This window comes from Sitophilus oryzae, unplaced genomic scaffold, assembly GCF_002938485.1.
Source record: "Sitophilus oryzae breed Bouriz unplaced genomic scaffold, Soryzae_2.0 scaffold_1637_pilon_pilon, whole genome shotgun sequence".
Taxonomy (NCBI): domain Eukaryota; kingdom Metazoa; phylum Arthropoda; class Insecta; order Coleoptera; family Curculionidae; genus Sitophilus; species Sitophilus oryzae.
Window position 1 is genome coordinate 363,256 of NW_022146322.1, and position 18,593 is coordinate 381,848.

The 18,593-nt window shown below is 34.0% G+C and overlaps 1 protein-coding gene across 19 annotated transcripts in view; it reads left to right on the forward strand.

Annotated features, from left to right (window-relative positions):
• Positions 1 to 16,264, forward strand: part of LOC115880569 (cytoplasmic dynein 1 intermediate chain) — a 41,686-nt gene extending 25,422 nt beyond the window's left edge. For 10 of the 19 annotated variants that reach the window (XM_030897807.1, XM_030897804.1, XM_030897805.1 and 7 more), the window contains 8 exons: positions 2,826 to 2,999; positions 6,002 to 6,206; positions 6,263 to 6,463; positions 6,574 to 6,691; positions 6,751 to 6,967; positions 8,256 to 8,431; positions 10,873 to 11,139; positions 14,941 to 16,264. In XM_030897807.1, coding sequence (XP_030753667.1) covers positions 2,826 to 2,999; positions 6,002 to 6,206; positions 6,263 to 6,463; positions 6,574 to 6,691; positions 6,751 to 6,967; positions 8,256 to 8,431; positions 10,873 to 11,139; positions 14,941 to 15,075 — 1,493 coding nt within the window. In that variant the 3' untranslated portion in view covers positions 15,076 to 16,264. The remainder of the gene's footprint in view (positions 1 to 2,825; positions 3,000 to 6,001; positions 6,207 to 6,262; positions 6,464 to 6,573; positions 6,692 to 6,750; positions 6,968 to 8,255; positions 8,432 to 10,872; positions 11,140 to 14,940) is intronic. The other 9 variants (XM_030897806.1, XM_030897809.1, XM_030897815.1 and 6 more) reach the window with 1 other exon arrangement.
• The last annotated feature ends 2,329 nt before the right edge of the window (positions 16,265 to 18,593 follow it).

The following is an 18,593-nucleotide window of genomic DNA, read 5'->3' on the forward strand; positions in this document are numbered from 1 at the left end:
TGCTCGTATCTCGAATTTGTAGCACTGTATAGATGATGCCAAATTAAGTTCGACATTACTTATCTTCTTTTCATATTATTGCTTTTTTAATATGATTTTTAGAGTATAGCTTCTTGTCAGTTTTTTAATCTGAGCCTGATTTAGAACATAATCTTGTAATGATTTTTTATTATTATTTAGAGTTAGGCAAAAAATCGCTAATCGATATTTTCACTGTGAAATAAAAGTAGCAGTTCACGGTCGTTACCAAGATAAGAATAAACAGTGAATTGCTACAGCTTCACACTTCCATGTGCTTAATACTTTAACCAAAACCTTAACCTTAGTGCCTTTAGTTTATTCTTTAAACTATTAGCTTATTAGGTATAGGCTTTCCGGAGACTGAGCTGCGAACATATCTAACACAGCGGGAATACTATTTCCAGCAAAATGCCGTTGAACCATCTAACTTTTTCAGATGTTGCGAAATTCATAATTATTTTATACAAAATTACTCTGTTTGGTACCTTCATATTTTTGTAAACAAAATGTGACATCGAATTTGACAATGGCACAATCACATTTTTTGCTGGTTATTTTAATTGTAGCTTTCTCTGGACCGTATTAATTTTATTAATTTGAAGGTATATTTTTGCAAATAACTTTTAAATTACTATTCCAAATGAAACGAAATTCTACACAAAAGTACAACTTTAACACCTCTTCAAAAAGTCTAATACAACTTTTGCATAAAATCATCTGGGGAGATAATATTTGATCTTTTCAAAATTTTCATAATATTTCCTATGTTCTGTGTTCCGATGCACCACACGGTATATTATTACTATCACTCTTTTTATTCGTACGTATATTATCAGTAAATAATTTCATTATTTTTTTAAATAACATGAACAGAAGAGCACAGTCTAGTGCCGCTATATGGTGGTCTTACGTCGCGGTCGGCATCATAAACTAGATGTTATTATAATATGTGAATGATCGATAGTGAAATCGCAGTCGAAGTTAAAAACTAGCAGTTAATAAAATATCACGGACAGGTTTACTGCGATATTATGACAACAGCATAACTCAAAGGCATAACCCTAATCTAAAAAACACATTAAGATCTAAAATTAACGTTAACAGAATAAGTCACATTCACAGGTTAATTTCGCGCCGAATAAAAAATTATGGTCGCAGGTATATCTTCTTCTTCTTCGGGTTCCATCTCCTAATGGAGGTTGGAAATCATCATGGCAATTCTAACTTTGTTAACGGCTGCTCTGAATAACTGGTTTGAAGTCCTTCCAAACCATTCTCTCAAATTTTTGAGCCATGATGTTCATCTTCTTCCTTGGCTCCTTCTGCCCTTTATCTTTCCTTCTATTATGTTCTGCAGCAGGGCATATTTAGGTCCTCTCATTATGTGTCCAAAGTATTTAAGTTTTCTCTTTTTAAGGGTGTTAATCACCTCTTCGTCCTGAATTCTGCGTCGCAGTTCTACATTTGTAACCTTGTCAGTCCATGCAATCCTCAGCATACGCCGATAACACCATCTTTCGAATGCTTCAATCTTCTCCATTTCGGCCTTTTTAAGTGTCCAAAAGCCTCTGAACCATAGAGTAGAGTTGCAAATTTGTAACCCCTTAGCATTCTTAATCTAAGCTTTAAGTTGATGTCTCCACTGCACAGACATTTTTTGAGTTTTACAAAGGATGCTCTGGCTATTTCTATTCGAGCTTTTATTTCTGCTGATTGATCCAAGTTTTCGGTCAACCAACTGCCTAGATATTTATATTTTTGTACTCTCTCCATAGGTGTATATTATCTATTAGAACATTGGCTTGGACATCTCTCTTAGTGATTATCATTTTCAGGCCATAGACTCTACACGTGTTATTTAGTCGTTATGTAGAAGTGTTTGCAGACCCTCCACGTTGTCTGCTATAAGGACGGTATCGTCCGCGAACCGCATATTATTTAAGACCTGCCGATTAATAGTGATGCCCTCCTTTCTACTAGTCAAGGCCTCCCAAAAAATTATTACATGTTAATGCGATTTCACGTTTTAGCTGAATTCTAATATTTACTAAAATAAGGAAAACTTCTAATTACAGGAAGCAACACATGTGTGCTTGATAACATGGGCATAGTCAACACAGGCTACAATTTCGTCATCTTTGTAATTTGTGCTGCCCTGCGTGGATGTCCAAATATTGCGCTTTGCCTTTGGTAATTTATATTAAAATTTTTATCTATGAAAGTCGAGGCCTGCTAAAAGTTCTTGATTGTGCAGATTGTTAAGGGGAAAGAACTTAACGTGTGGGACATACAATAATTACATATATTTAATTTTGTTTATCTACTTAAATTTGCAAAAAAGTTTCCTAAAAGATATTGGTCCTTGAGTAAATGCAATTTAGTATGAGAAAGAGGTTGGAACTATGAAAAAAAAACTATATTTTTGTTATTTGTATGTTATTTTAACATTGGCTCTATGGCTCTATACTTTTGCTGTATTTATTTTTATTAACTATGGTTCGTTTCTATTTTATATAATGTATATTTTTTATAATTTACGTAGAGTAAATTATAATACCTACATTCAGAATAAAATGTTTGCTGGTTTCTTTAAAAAAATAACACTATCTAATAAAAACCAGCAATATTGTTATTTAGGTTTATATAAACTTGTACATAATGCATGTTAAAACATACATTTATAGTAGACGTTTACTAAGGAGAATATTATGTCCCGTTCACATTCATAATTCTAACCTCAAAACTGTATGAATGGTGTTATCGCGCCTGTGCGCAATGAGACGTCGCCCAAAATTCACTCTCAGTTCTTACGTATGACGACCCGCAAGGCGAGGATGAGGAGAACTCTTTGCCACACATCGGAGTCAGTAAGCTGCCACCGGGCATTCTACCTCACGGTCTTCCCCAGGTCAAGGAGGTACAACCGGCCGTCACGCAGGTGGAACAAGAGGCCAAGAAGGAACACGAAACGAAAGAAAGTAAGTATAGTATAAAACGTATAATAAATAAAAATAATAGTATAAAATTCAAAGAGGAAAAAACGATAATTGCTATAATTTTACGATTAAAGCTTGATTTTCATGCATCCGTTGTCCGACGATACGTTGATACGATATTAATATTATTGGTAGAATTTAAAGACTTTGATTGGTTAGAAAATAACGCAGTTTTTAAATTTATTGCATTTTTCCGCATGTCTCCGTTTATCGGATATACGTTGGTGTTATTTTATATTTTCGTTTCCATAACGATTTTGCTATTTTACTTATATTTTTATTAAAGTTAGATTAAATTTGTTAAAAAAGTGTCAAAACGTCCGTTATCGTATGAACGGGTCCCTTGACGGGCCGAAGTAAAATATTTACGGATGAAAAGTGGCGCGAAAACGCTATGACCAATCAGAGCACCGTCGGACCATAGTGTCAACGTATAACGGATGCATGAAAATGAAGCTTAAGTATTAATAAAAACATTTATTAATTCCAAATTTCTAGGAATATTGCTAACGATACTTGTTTTATGTGAAACGTCGTTAAGTTTTCACGGACATAAATTTAGTTAAATAAATAAGTTATTATTTAATTGTAAAGAGTGGTTCAGTAACACAGAGGTCTGCAAAAAAAGAAAAATTCTCGAGCCCCCAACCATTCCTGGTGTTTTTTTTATGTAAAATCACGCCCAATACAAATATAACTCCCATTTTCTTCTACCACCCACCATTTTCGGGTGAGGTCCTCTATTGTTTTTTCATGTTTTATCACTTTTGGATAATAATGATAATTTTATGGATATAAATTTAATTTGAGGAGGTGAAAAGAATTATTTTGGTGTAAACAATGAATTAAAAGAAATCTATCTTTATTTGCTGCTGGCTTGCCCTTTATACCCTAGATGTAGATGTACCCTAGAAGATAATCTTTCGTCCCAAAACCTCAGGTAGAATGTAGAATGTTTCCCATCCCCCTCTGACAACAGATGATGTTCTTCCTCCCTGTATACACCCTTCCACGGTTGGAATTTGGATCTCCGTTTTATCCCTCTTTCTCTATTGCCTTCTTGGATTTGAGGTCAATTCCTATTGTGAGGACCTGACCATGACCCTCCTCCATCGAGTTGATGACTCGCCAACTCGATGTTCTTACATTGGAGTTCTGAGCCTGGATAAGACTCAGTAGGTAGGTGGAGTCTTTCGCTTTGCTACTCGGCAGAAAAACCGTGATGGCCGCCCCTTTTGAGATGTTTTCTCCCTTCACTGCAGCCAGTCCCGGCCCTTGCCAATTTTTAAGCTTAGGTGTGCGGTTTCCACCAACCAATCCGCCGATTCCTGAGATACACAATCAATGGGGATCATACCCACCCGATAGTGTATTCCCGCAAAACGCAGTTGACCCACATTTTATAGATCGTCGTGTTGCGATCCGATCGCCACTACTTCGTCCAGTATAGCCTCTTCTAGAGCCGTTTTCTGGTCGGTGGTCAGTGCAACCTCTGGATAATTGTTTGGCAGCACCGCCATTTTCTTGGCGGTGCATTGTTTGCACTTGTGCAACAATAGCGGCAAAGCTGGTGATACGTCCCTGCTTGCCTCCCGGTGTTCGACGGCTTCCCATCCTGGCTTTTTCTCTCTTTGCCTTAGCAGAGCTGTTTTTTTTTTCTCTCCTCTTTTCGGAGTAGTGTTTTCGCTTTAGCTTCCTCTGGAGCAAATCCTTCGTGGAGCAGTCGGAGGTATCTCCGTGCTTCTGCTCCGCTAAGACCTACTCTCAGAGGATCGTCTAGCCCGCCTGGTTGACCCAAGCCGGGTAGACGAAACGGTAGCTTGTGTCGCTTATTGGGTCTAGACTTAGGCTCCCGACTTTTGCTGGAGGAGATGGTAGCTTGTGTGCCACTGGACGATGTACCGCTGAAATATGATCTGCCGCCTCTCCTGTAGTTCTTTTTGGGTTTGGTCCCTTGGAAGTTTCATTGTTAATGTACCCAGTGTCGCTAGGGGGTCGCCCCCACAGCTTCACCGTTGGTGTTTTTAATACTAGATCTCATAGTGTTCACACGAGTCGCTAGTGATAATCGGTCCACTTCTACAGAGCCCCGCATGTAGAAGTAAGGGGCAAATACAGTGAGATGCCCCCTGGTGCCCCAAGCTGATACCAGTAAAGGCTAGTCTTCTATCTAGCCACGCATCCCTTTGATCTGATCCCGCCATCTTAGAATTTAGGTTTTTGGTGAGGTTGTCTCCTCTTGATCTGGGCGGTTAAGCCAAGACCCCCCCACCCCACCCCCCACCCTCTACCCGTGAGACATGACCACAGACAGTAGGGGATACCTGGTATAACGGACAGGATAGCCCCGTCCGACATCGTTATATGTCTTGGCGCAATACCCTGGCCACGACATTACAGCTAGGGACAAGACAGTGAGCGAAAGTGCTAGAGGAGATTCCCCCAGCACCTAACTAGGAGCTTCCCCACCAACGACAAGGTCTTACATCGCCCTAGGGGAAGAAACCTCCGGCAACATGCTTTATATACTATTACCCCATCTCTGAAAACCTCTTCTCTATCATAGCCATGTCTTGATAAAACCGTTCATCGTGTTCATCCAAGACTATTCATAAATTTTCAAGGAAGAAGTCCAGATGTGAGTGAAGGAAATGCACTTTTTGAGCCATGTACGCTAACCAATTCCTCGACCTGAGCGAGATAATCATCTCTTTTTTGGTTACCCAAAAAGTTCTTACACATGTTTTATTTCCGATTCAGGTGTTCAATTAAAGTAGAATCTTAGAAAAGGTTGTCTAATATTATTTTATGTAGAAATTTTATACTTATAGTTCTATAAAAAATATTTTAATTCCAAAAAATATCTCAAGATGTGTCTTTAAAATTGCCTTCTTTAAGGATAGAAGTATGTATTACACTATGTAATTATGTATAAGTAAAAATACTATAAAATATTTGTTTATTTTTGTACTTTTTTTAATTAGTTCGAGAGCTTAGCGAAGAAGAAAAACAGATGATAATTCTTTCCGAGGACTTCCAGCAATTTATTGACAGATCAGGAAGGATTATGGAAAGGGCTCTCTGCGAGACAGTGGATATTTATACTGATTATTCCGGAATAGGAGAGGACGCTTTAGATGAGAAATGCCACCAGAGGATATCCTTCAATAGAACGTTCTACGATGAGAGGTATGCACTTGTAAAATTTCAACGATTTATTAATACATTTATGTACTTTATTTCAGGTGGTCAAAAAACCGTACCATAACTTCCTTGGATTGGTCAACTCAGTTTCCTGAATTACTTCTGGCTTCTTATAATAATAACGAAGAATCGCCAAACGATCCAGATGGCGTGGTTCTAGTTTGGAACACCAAATTTAAGAAAACAACGCCTGAATATATTTTCCATTGTCAAAGTGCTGTGTTATCTACTACTTTTGCTAGGTAAAATATAGAAGTAATTTTTATAACCATATTGCCACTTCATAAAGTCATATAAATATTATGAACATTAATATATTTTCTTATTTATTATCCTTTATTATTCTTGGCAGGTTTCACCCAAACCTTATACTTGGTGGAACATATTCTGGTCAAATCGTTCTTTGGGATAACAGGGTTCAGAAGAGGACACCTATACAAAGGACGCCATTGTCTACTACCGCACATACAGTATGTGCTTGTAAAACCTTTTTGGTCATTGTAATCAATAATAAATCGTTGTATTGTAGCATCCTGTTTATTGTATGTCAGTGGTGGGCACTCAAAACGCGCACAACTTAATCAGTATATCAACGGATGGTAGAATGTGCTCGTGGTCTTTAGATATGTTAGGACAACCCCAGGACACATTGGATTTAAGTAGGACGCAAAGTAAACCGGTAGCTGTCACTTGCTTGGATTTCCCGAGTTCCGATGTTAATAATTTTGTAATTGGATCGGAAGAAGGTAAGTCGCTCTATAATAACGTTTGTCACATAAAATAGCAAATTTTCTAAATTATATATCTCGCTTTTAATCTAGTAGACGTTGGGTTATAGGTTACACAAGGGTGGTTTGACTTTAACACGGAACTTTAACACTTCGACTTTAACACGGAATTATCCTTCATTACAAACTATGGATAGTGTTTGCAAATCTTTCGATATATTATACCCAAGTTAATTTTGGACTGTTTATAAATATCTAAACATACAGGGTGTCTGGAAAGTTAACGATAATACTGAAAGGGGTTATGGACCAACTCATAAACATCCAGAAAAACATAATATGGCCATAAGTAAAAAATCGATGGTTTTCGAGATATTGCCACTTTAATAGAATTTGTTAAAATTTTACACCCCCATTTACAATTTTACATTTTTTCAACACTCGAAAATCAGTTCCAAGGGGACGATTTTAACAAATTTTATTAAAGTGCCAATATTTCGAAAACCATGGATTTTTTACAAAGGTCATATTATGTTTTTCTGGATGCTTATAAGTTGGTCCATCACCCCTTTCAGTATTATCGTTGACTTTCCAGACACCCTGTATACTTATACACTAACTAAAAATTATTTATTTACTTATTTATAATAAATAATAAATGTATACAATTTATCTTTACATATTTTTACACATTAGAAGAAAAATATATAACACAAAATATGAAAATAAACAGCTAGGAGTTTTACTCGTAAACAGCAATACATTTTTGTAATATTTTCTCTGGTATTGATAATACGTAATCTTCTATCTACGCCTATTCACTACCATTAAATTGAGTCGTACTGAACGGAATTTCCGGTTCTGTCCGCAGAAGAATTTTGACAACCTAAGGATAGATTTATTTGGGAAATGCAGTTATGTTCTATATCTATCCTTCAATAGGCGACAAGAATTTATGAGGTGCCTGCAGTATATTCTTGTATATGTGATAAAAATTAATAATTTCAAGAATATTCATCTGTCTTTATTCGATCCAGTGATTTAATCATCTACGGTTGTCAGACAGTAAATTAGGAAATTCTCTCATTCCAATACATTTGTATATTGTATACACATGTCTTTTTTGAATAAAAATATCCTGACGCTATCGTCATTTTTCGTGAATTAGATTATATATCCCTTTGCAGAAAAATAAAATTTGTAGGTACCTTGATATTTTTTTTAGTTGAAAACCAAATGTTTTTTTGCTAGTAATTTTATATAAAAAATGAATGTATGTGATTTGAAGTATTACCTTTCTGTATAGGAGCCGCATATTCAGCGTGTCGACATGGTGCTAAAACGGGCATAACAGAAACGTACGAAGGTCACCAAGGGCCCATAACGGGAATCAGCGTGAATTCGGTCCAAGGTGGCATCGATTTCTCGCATATGTTCCTAACGTCGTCGTTTGATTGGACTATTAAGTTATGGAGCTTAAAGGTAACTATAATAGTTTAGAAGAGTTAGGAGAAAAAAAGTCCATTTTATAAGCATTTTTAACTAATCAACTTAATCTGTGTTCATAACACTAATCCCAAACGCATGCTAAATTGTAAATGAATGTAACAAACGATGTCCGATATTTTTTTTTAAATCAATTTTCTCTGTAAAAGTAAGTTTTGTGATGTCTGTTTTTTCCTCTTACTCTTCATTTTATTTGCGCCTATTCAAAATTTGATCTAATTGGTTGATTAAACAGTATCTTAAAAAACAAAAACAAACCAATCAAAACACACTGTAAGCTAAAACGCGCCTATTTACGAATTCCATTTGCCGAGTGCTTTTCAAATCTAGCTATATTTTACATTATTTTTTTAATAAATGAAAGTGATACACTTCAAGACGATTTTTTTTAGTTGCCTATGTTTCGAATAATTTCTAGAATGAAAAATAGAAACGTGTTTTCATGTAACTGGTTTCAGCTATTCTAATGTTAAAAATTGCAAATTATGCATTTCCGCAGAAAAAAAATGTTTGTGACTGTTTATTTGGAAAGGCTTCCAAATACTAGGTTAGGTTGCTGGGGTTTGGGACAAGAACGGTAAACTAATAGAGATAGGTAGACATCCTCATAAGACGTACGTTCGCCTCTTCCCGCGCTTCAGCTGACAGTTGTGACGTCATTGTAGTCCTTGTCATGATAGTGTGTATTATTAGTTGCCTATGGTAAACTTATATAAAAATAACAGCTGAGAAATTTTGAGTTAATTATATTGTCAATTTTAAATGTGAAAAAGGTGTCTTTAAAGTTTTTAGAGCTATAGAGTGTATAAATACGTTCATTTTGTGTTGTGGATTGTGACAAAGTGCTTACTAAGTGCCTACGATATTGTTTTTTAATTATTTTAAAGCAAAATATGGAAGTACTCTAAAAAGAATGCTTGCAAAAGGTGATGCTGGGAACTGCTGTTCTTAAAAATGCATTATCCGAGTATTTAATACGATTTATACAGTTAATTTTCTATACTGTATACATATAAGGTGTTTAAATAAATTAACTAAATAATGAACGTTTTGCATTCGGCAACCAATAATGCACGTGTGTGTATTATTGGTTGCCGGATAAGGACTAATAACCATGACAAGGACTACAATGACATCACAAAGCGAGTAGTTTTCACATGCAGCTGGTGGACACTTTTGGCTGAATGAGCAGTTCTATTAGGTTAACCGTTCTTGGGTTTGGGATCCTTTTTGATCTCTCACTCGGAGACCTTGGACCCATTGCGATACCCGTGTGTTATTGTACCAAATCTTCCTCTCATACTTTCTTTGCGTTAGAGCACTTCCAGCTCTTTGCAAAGTTCCCGATGTCGCTGATGTTGGCTTCTGCTACTTCTAGTTCCTCTAAAAAACGTTGCCCTAAAGTTTTAAAGCGGCGGTATTCCAGTGCCGGACAGTGACACAGCAGATGCTCTATGGTTTCTTCTTCCTCTTCGCATTCTCTCCAGTAGTCGTCGTTGGAAATCTTTCATCTCACGAGGTTTACCCCCGTAGGACAGTTTCCAGTGATGACACCTACAATTATGCCTACTAAGTTTTTTTTGTGCTCTAGTAGTTTTGTCTCTTTGCTATCTACCACTGACCACAGTCTTCGAGCTGCAGTCCTCACGGTGTTGCAACGTATCTTGCTAGTTGGCCTTGATTGTAGTCTCTATAGCTTCTTTCAGTATATTGATCGTCACATGTAATGGGTCATCTGCTATGGCCTCTCCCCTGACCCCCTCTTTGGCGAGTCTGTCCGCTTCTTGGTTGCCCACCACATTGCTGTGCTTCTCGGTAGTCCATCACAGTTTTCGATCTAACTGATTGCATAGTGATGCTTCTTAAAGCACCAAAGCTATCAGAATATATCAATCTATATCTCCTATTGGTCTATCAGAGTTTTTTTCTCGTATACAACTGGCCGTTTCCTTTACAGCGCAAACCTCTGCTTGTAGACATTACAGCCATCCGATAGCCTTAAAGATCGTCAGATGTCTAGTTCCTCTGACAATATGCCTATACCTGTGCCTCCTGAAATTACGGAAGCATCTGTGTAGACTGCTATCTCTTGAGTTCCAAACACTAAATAAACAAATATTTTTTTACATAACTGATTTGAGCAGCTAAACTGAAGTAGCCCTAATTTAAGCAATTCTAAAGTTGATAAACTGAAAATGTGCATTTCCGCAAAAAAAATTGTGACATACTATTCGAGAAGGCTTCCAAATACATAAACAGATATTTCCTAACTAACTGATTTCAGCTAAACGAAAGTTGAGCCTGATTTTCTTTTGTTCGGCTCATGGTTTTTGCTTAAAAAATTGCTAGTAAAATTTTGCTTAGTTTTCACTCTAAGCGAATTCATTCTAGATGGATTTCACTGTATATTTTTCTAGGATTCGAAACCGATATATTCCTTCGATGACAACGGAGATTACCTTTTGAATTTAAAATGGTCGCCCGTTCACCCCGCCTTGTTTGCGGCGGTTGATTGTTGCGGCCGTTTAGATTTGTGGAACTTAAACCAGGATACGGAGGTGCCCGCAGCCAGCGTAACGGTGGAAGGAATGCCTGCATTGAATAAAGTTTCCTGGACGCCTTCCGGTCTGCACGTCACAGTGGGAGATAACTTGGGTAGGATTCACGTCTATGATGTAGCGGAGGTAAGTTTTGTACTAATTTGTTTAACTATTGGTAGAATTGAGTATTAATGTTTATGTTGAGACTACTTTCTCTTATATTTTTTAAAATGTTAGGGTAATTCTTAGAATCCTTCCATATTGACGTATGCAACAGAAATTTATCTATTTGATATGTGAAATAATATCTTTCACCCCCGGTGTTTTCAGGCATAGATAGCGCGTTATAATCCGCCAGATATATTTTATTTGATGGATAGCAGAAAAAAGTGTATCTTCACCTATAGATACCAATATCTATTAGATAAAATAACCTTATCCGTCAGATATCCTATTTGGGACCTGAACTGCCAAATATCGCTTTATTTGTCAGATAAAAATTTGACACGAGGAGATTTTGATTTAATTTAATAAAATTGCTTAACATAACCTAAGACATTATTACTATTGTAGATTTCGATTATTTCAATAAATTCGATTTTAGATTATTTCGAAAAGACTTACCTATTCTGAGTATATAGACTATAACCATTTTAGAACGTATAAGGTATAAACACTAATAAACACATTGAAATGGTGCAAAAAACTATTGTTGCTGGTGCCGGACTTTATAAGGAGTGTTACAAAATAAAAGGAACCTCTGTTAGAGCATCAGAACGAAGAGAATACATTAAGTCAGGATAATAGTGATGAAATATGTACAATTACCGAGTAAAAATATAACTCAACGGCAATTTATACAAAATAAATTATTTTACTTAATCCCTTCAATTAAAAACCATTACGTACTTAATAAAGCTCTAAAGTAGGTAAAAAATAAATAAAACTTTTTAAATCAAACTATTTATTTCATTTTTAATTCTAATATCTTAATTCATTAATATTACAACAGGAACCTTAGAAAACCTGTTATTCAATTCACATTTGCTTTTATTTCTTTTGTGTTACAATTTTAATCTAATTTCTTGCACTATGTACCTTATACTGTATACATCTCTTCTTCATGCTGTTTTTTAAGTAACTCTCTAGCTAAACCTTTTTAAAACACCTCCTTTGAATACCAGTTAGTTCAACTTTTTTACTGTTAAAAGGTTTATTAATATCAACTTTGTTTACACAATATTTTTCCTTTATTTTTTCCTGGTTATTTTGAAGTTCCATCATTTTGAGTTCTTAAAAATAAAAGTAGATAATATGACAAAATTTTTTCATATTTATTTTTTTTATTAAAAAAATTGTACCTATGTGTTAATGTAACAATTATTATAGGTGCTCTTAATTTATTATTAATCAAGACAAAAGTATCTAAAATCATCTACATATATAAAATGCTAATGTTTATCTGTGTCATCTCTACTGAAGTAACGACTTGCTCTAGAAAGTTGCTTTTTACTAAAAGATAGCTAATTGGCTCTTCTAAAAACTGTCGCCGCCGGATTTTTTGTTTTTCATTTAATTAAAAAAAATAAGTATTTTTTTCCCTGATGTCGCTGTCGTGGCGGATGCGCCAGGCTTCAACTAGTACACCAATAAATGAGGAGATAATACCACAGTACTGGTCTTTGGGGTTATATACTTATTCTCAATCTTGCTTTTCTAAAGAAAAATAATATAAGTACATTTATCTATTTTATAAAATAAAAACTCACCTTAATTACTATCATCGATGCTATCCTACCTATTTCTTTATTATGAGAAGCCCTACAACAATACATATTTGTTATTACTAACAGCCTTATGCTATTTTTTTACCAGATTGTGGTTTGAGGATTTATCTATAAATCTCGATCTGCTTGCACTTCACCAGTTTCTTCCATGTTTTCTATTATCAATTTATTGTACTAAAATGTTAATATAATAAATATAACAGTAATATCATATAATTCCATAAAGGTAAAATTAATTAACGTATACCATAATAGAACTGGTCAGAGTTGAACACAAAATATATTTTAGTTAAATTTTACTGTTTTTATTTTCATTTTGAAGATCTTTTGACAACTGAATAATAACCTCACTTTTTAATCTAACGATTTGAAATTCCCAGTTTTTGTCTCTGTCTGTTGCATAGACTTTTCATATATAACCATCTCAATTTCAGATATCTTATATTGGCAACAGTTTCTCTACGGAGTGTCTAACGGTCCGTAGGCGGCCCGTCCTCCAAATTGTTATCTTTTGGATTATTTTGTATGAAAATACCCAAATTTTATATCCTGTAGATAGCAAGCTCTAGATTGTTTATCTTTTAGATAGTTATTTGTTAGATAAAAAGCTATTTATCTATAACTGAAAACACCGAGCCTTAGTCTGCATTTACCTTGTAAAATTTAATTCAGCTGTTGTAATTAAAAATTATAGAATTCTTGAAAATTATTAATAAATATTATGTATGAATACTTAGAAACGACAGAAATCAATGTAGGGGGTTAAATGTCAATAACAGTCTTATTCAGGGTGTGTTCCGAAATTGCACTTTGGTGTACGTATCTGTTAAATTATTTATGGATGATAAAACTAGCTTGCCACGAACCGGTACGATTCATAAATAAACATTTCACGAGCTGGAACTATTTATTTAACCTATAAGGATGTTTCTGCTCTGGGTTAATTCAAGTTCTGATTATCACATTCGTATACCGGGTGCGTCTCAAAAGTGTCTCACCGCTATAACTTTTTTTTTCAGATAAAAAACAAGATTTGGTATGTCAGTATATTACATAAATTAGGATTGATTGACGTATTCAATTGTTTTTGTTCACTTCCTGTTTCACCGGAAATGACTACAACTTTTGATTTTTAAATGGCACCCTCGGTATATTTCTATTTTATTCGATAGAAAATGACACTCTGAATAGAATGGCATATCATATGTCAACTTTTGACATTTTCGCATATGGTTTATTTGAAATTGTAACATGCGGTTCATAACGACAATTTGACACAAAATACCAAGTGTGGTGCCAAATTATTCGTAAAAAAATGCTTTCTTCAAATATGCTAATGAGCCACCCTTGTACCGTTTGAAAAAATTGAGATATGATTTGGGCATCTTTTACAAGACACGAAAAACATTAGACGATCAAAACTATTTTTCCAAAGCCCCTTTATTAAAAATTGTGTTTTTAAAACAGCCACGGCACTCTAGATTGGAGTTTTAAATGCGATTTTTTTCAAGTGAAAATGCCAAAAGTTGACATATGATATGTCATTCTATTTGGAGTGTCATTTTCTACCGAATAAAGTAAAAAAATACTGATGGTACCATTTAAAAATCAAAAGTTGTAGTCATTTTTGGTGAAACAAGAAGTGACCAAAAACAATTGAATACGTCAATCAATCCTAATTTATGCCATATATTAACATACCAAATTCGGTTTTTTTATCTAAAAAAAAATAAAAAGTGATAGTGGTGAGTCATTTTCGAGACGCACCCTGTATATGCAAAATATAAAAGACAATCGTCGTATTATGTATAATATGCTCTTCGATACTCTTTAAGAGAACCAAAAAATTATATCATTGAGAGTGCTTACAAGAAATTCAGTAATAATATAAAACTCTTTTAATGCATTTTACTCAGTCACATGCATAACAGCGCTTCCAGATGGAGCGGACCCTCCGCGACTTCGAGCAGGCACCATGAGTTTATATGAACAATTTCACATGGATCGCGTATGCTCCGTCCGGATGAGCTATCTTGAAAAACATCCGCGCGGACGGTCCGCTCCATCTGAAAGCGCTGTAATATTCGCTTACAACTGACAAAAAATTGCTTTAAGTATTTAGTTTATTTAGTGTGCTTTTAATATATTTTCCTTTCAGAACTTTGCTCATCCACGACACGACGAATGGAACAAATTTCTGTACACTACCCAGGAATTGAGAAACAGCCAAGTGGACGAAGAACTAGAAAAGCTTAATTATTCCGTGTCTAATATAAACCCTTCATCTTTCTGAACTCATCTAGCTTGAATGCCATTTTAGGGGAATTATTGATTTATGACTTTCGATTTGGTATCTATACAAATGGCTGGAAGATGGTATTTATTTATAAAGGATTGCTTTCTAAATAATTTTTAAAAAGAGAATGCTAATATTTATTTTTACACTTTAGCCATTTGTATATTCTATTAACTACTGAACTTATATTTATCAACTGTGAATGCAATGTGCAAATACTATAGATAAAACGAAAATCGGCCAATGTTAATCGTAGCCAAAATGCCATATGCTCTTCTTTTATCCATCTTATAAGTATAAGAGCCCCTCTTTTTCAGTTACCATAACGTGTGCAGCTACGTATATTTATTTCTTGATATGTCGTAATATTGATTCTTTATTAAATTAACATCACTTTGCAAAACATCATACTCATCTAGATTCTTTAAGTTCACGATATTTAACTAGTCATTGAGATTTGTAAACATATTTAATGAAATTTAAATGTATAATAGTTTAAATATACAGAGTGTTATTTAAATAGGTAGTAAAACTTCAGAGGTTGATTCTTTGAGCGATTTTAAGACCAAAAATTACTCGTTTTTTTCGCAAATACAAATATTTTTTTGGTTTTCGAGTATCTTCGTATCTTGCTTTGTTTTCCAGATAAAAAATAGGAACCACTTATGTCATGTTTATAGGGAATAATAATAGCCATTTCTAATAATTAATAAAACAATTATCTTTTTTTTTTAGAATCCTGATGTTTAGATCTGATGTTAATTTAAATGAAGTATTAATCAATAGTAAGTTGGTAACTGAGTTAGTATTCTCGAAAATTGTTCGACAATTTTCCGAGATATGCAATTATTGTCGTTAGACGACTCTATATATTGTGATCTTGTGACCTGTAAAGGTAGATAGAAAGGGGATAGTAGTAAGATAAAAAAAATGGATTTTTTCTACTCACTTTAGTATCTAAGTCACTCTGTTAATATTTACCATTTTGTTTTGTTTCCATTTCCAGATAAAGAATAATATGTATAACGTGCTTGTTCAATACTAAGTAAAGATATTTATAAAAAAAAAACATATTTATATATGAGAATAAAATGTGTAACACACCTTTATCAGTGATTAACTTTTTTTGTTTACTTAATTACTGTTATAAGGGAAGAGAAAAAAATGAAATAAAGCCATTATAACAGAAATACTACTTTCTTAATAGTGATCTATGTTACATGTGCCTGTATATAGCTAATTTATTTTCTTTGATTTTTTTTGTATTAACAGATAATTTAGTGATTTTTGATACTTATTGTTTTATATATTTTGTGCCTCAGTGTACATAAATAAATTATTCAAAATTGATAAAACGTTTATTAATAATCGCTTATTTTTACATAACATCATTTTTTATCCAGAATATATTAACAACCAAACCAAACTTCCTTCGTGCAATCTATGAACTTGTAAAGGCCGTTTTAGAGTCAGTCTTTTTTTCTGCAATTCGCTATTTTCTTGATGAAAGACATGCGCAGTTCAAAAGCAGCTGGGCAAATTCAGGCTTTTGTAGCTGTAAGGATACCAATTCTCTAATAGTTTACGTGATAAAAAATAAAACGTGTAAAATTGACAAAACCATGACCTTGAATAAGATTGGTTAAATCTTAAATTCTGCATACTGAAAGCTGAAATTTGGCTCATAGGTTTAAGGATAGTCGACATATCAAACAGCATTGGTTAGTATACACAGTTTCTCAAAAAGTATAGGATGGGTCAAATTCGACGCTTTTAAATGGAAACACCCCTTTCTATAGGAGATAGACGAAAACTAATATCGCTGTCTGTACCTCAATTTTCATCAAAAACATGATGGTGAAAACCGCACATCGATATCTGTTACCGTTTCGGAGTTACCGGGTGTTTTTCAAAAATGTGCATTTTTAACAAATCGCTGTAACTTTTTTGTTATGGAAAATTTTGTATTTCTATGAAAACATTTCCAAAGCACCTTTTTACGTAGAATTTAATGGTTAAATATAATTTTTTTAAAATTAATAATCATGTTATCAACAGAAAAATTGATTTTTTATGTGGGACACCCTCTATATTTTTAATTAACTGAAAAGAATTTAAATTTGCCTTTCCAAAAATATAGCACACTTGATATTTTGTTATAATCCCCTTCGAAATACAGAATTTTTAAAAGTTCGCCACTTTTAACTAGTAGGCTTTGGGCCCCTTATTGATGATATGCCTTTAATGGAACTCGAAAACATATTTTTCCAGCAAGACGACGCACCGCCTCTGAACGCTGAAGTTATCAGCAAATTTTTGCAGCCAATTTCAGGAATAATTAAATAGCTAACCAAGATCCCAGCCGTTGGCCGTCGAGGCCGCCTGACTTAGTGCCCATGGATCTAATCCTATTAGAGGTTCCTTATTCTTCCGTATAATCTAGACAAGAATTAGAAATACTTAGCAGTTATGAGACGGTATCTTTCACCCCTACTGAGTTAATGAATTCCGCGAAAAATGTTCAAAAACTGCCCCGTCTGTCCATAACAAGACGGTTGATATGTCGATCACCTGTAGCAAAATCTCATGTCTTGGTTTCCTATTTATTTTTATTGTTATTAGATATAGTTTAAACGTGTTGATGTTGGTTAAATATATTTTAAATTGTTATAAAATTCTGCATCTCTCATAGCAAATATTATTTTCGTTTTAATTGATGCTCACAGCTAGATTTTTTTACATTACAGCCAGTTCAAAGCCTACTTATTTCAAGCGGGCGAATTTTTATATACTCTATATCTCGAAGAGGAATCGAGCAAAATATCAAGTGTGTTATATTTTTGGAAAGGTAATTTTAAATTCTTTTTAATAAATTAAAAATATACAGGGTGTCCCATATAAAAAATCAAATTTTCTGTTGATAATTCTTAAATTATTAATTAAAAAAAAATTATACTTAAACCATTAAATTCTACTTGAAAAGGTGCTTTGGAAATGTTTTCATAAAAATACAAAATTTTCCATAGCAAAAAAGTTATAGCGATTTGTTAAAAACGCATATTTTTGAAAAACATCCCGTAACTCCGAAACGGTAACAGATACCGATATGCGGTTTTCACCATCATGTTTTTGACAAAAATTGAGCCAAATAATGAATTTGTCAAAATACTTGCGAAAAACTCTTGTTTACACGACAACGTAACGTAGGTTTCTGCGATACGTGTCGAGAGATACGTATACGTATTGTGCCTTGCTTTAACTGTCTAATAATAATAAAAAATAGTTATAAGCATATCGTTAACCATAACGTAACCATCAGATAAAAAATTGTTTTTAATAATGACAAAACGTCAATAATCGCGATAATTTGAGAACTCAACTTTTAACACAGAACACGCGATAACTCAAGAATCACTTTAGATATTGAAAATGTATTTTTTTATTATTTTGAAGTTCGGATCTTAGACAAGATATTTAAAAAAGAAAAATTTGATACGCTTCTTTTTTTTTTCATT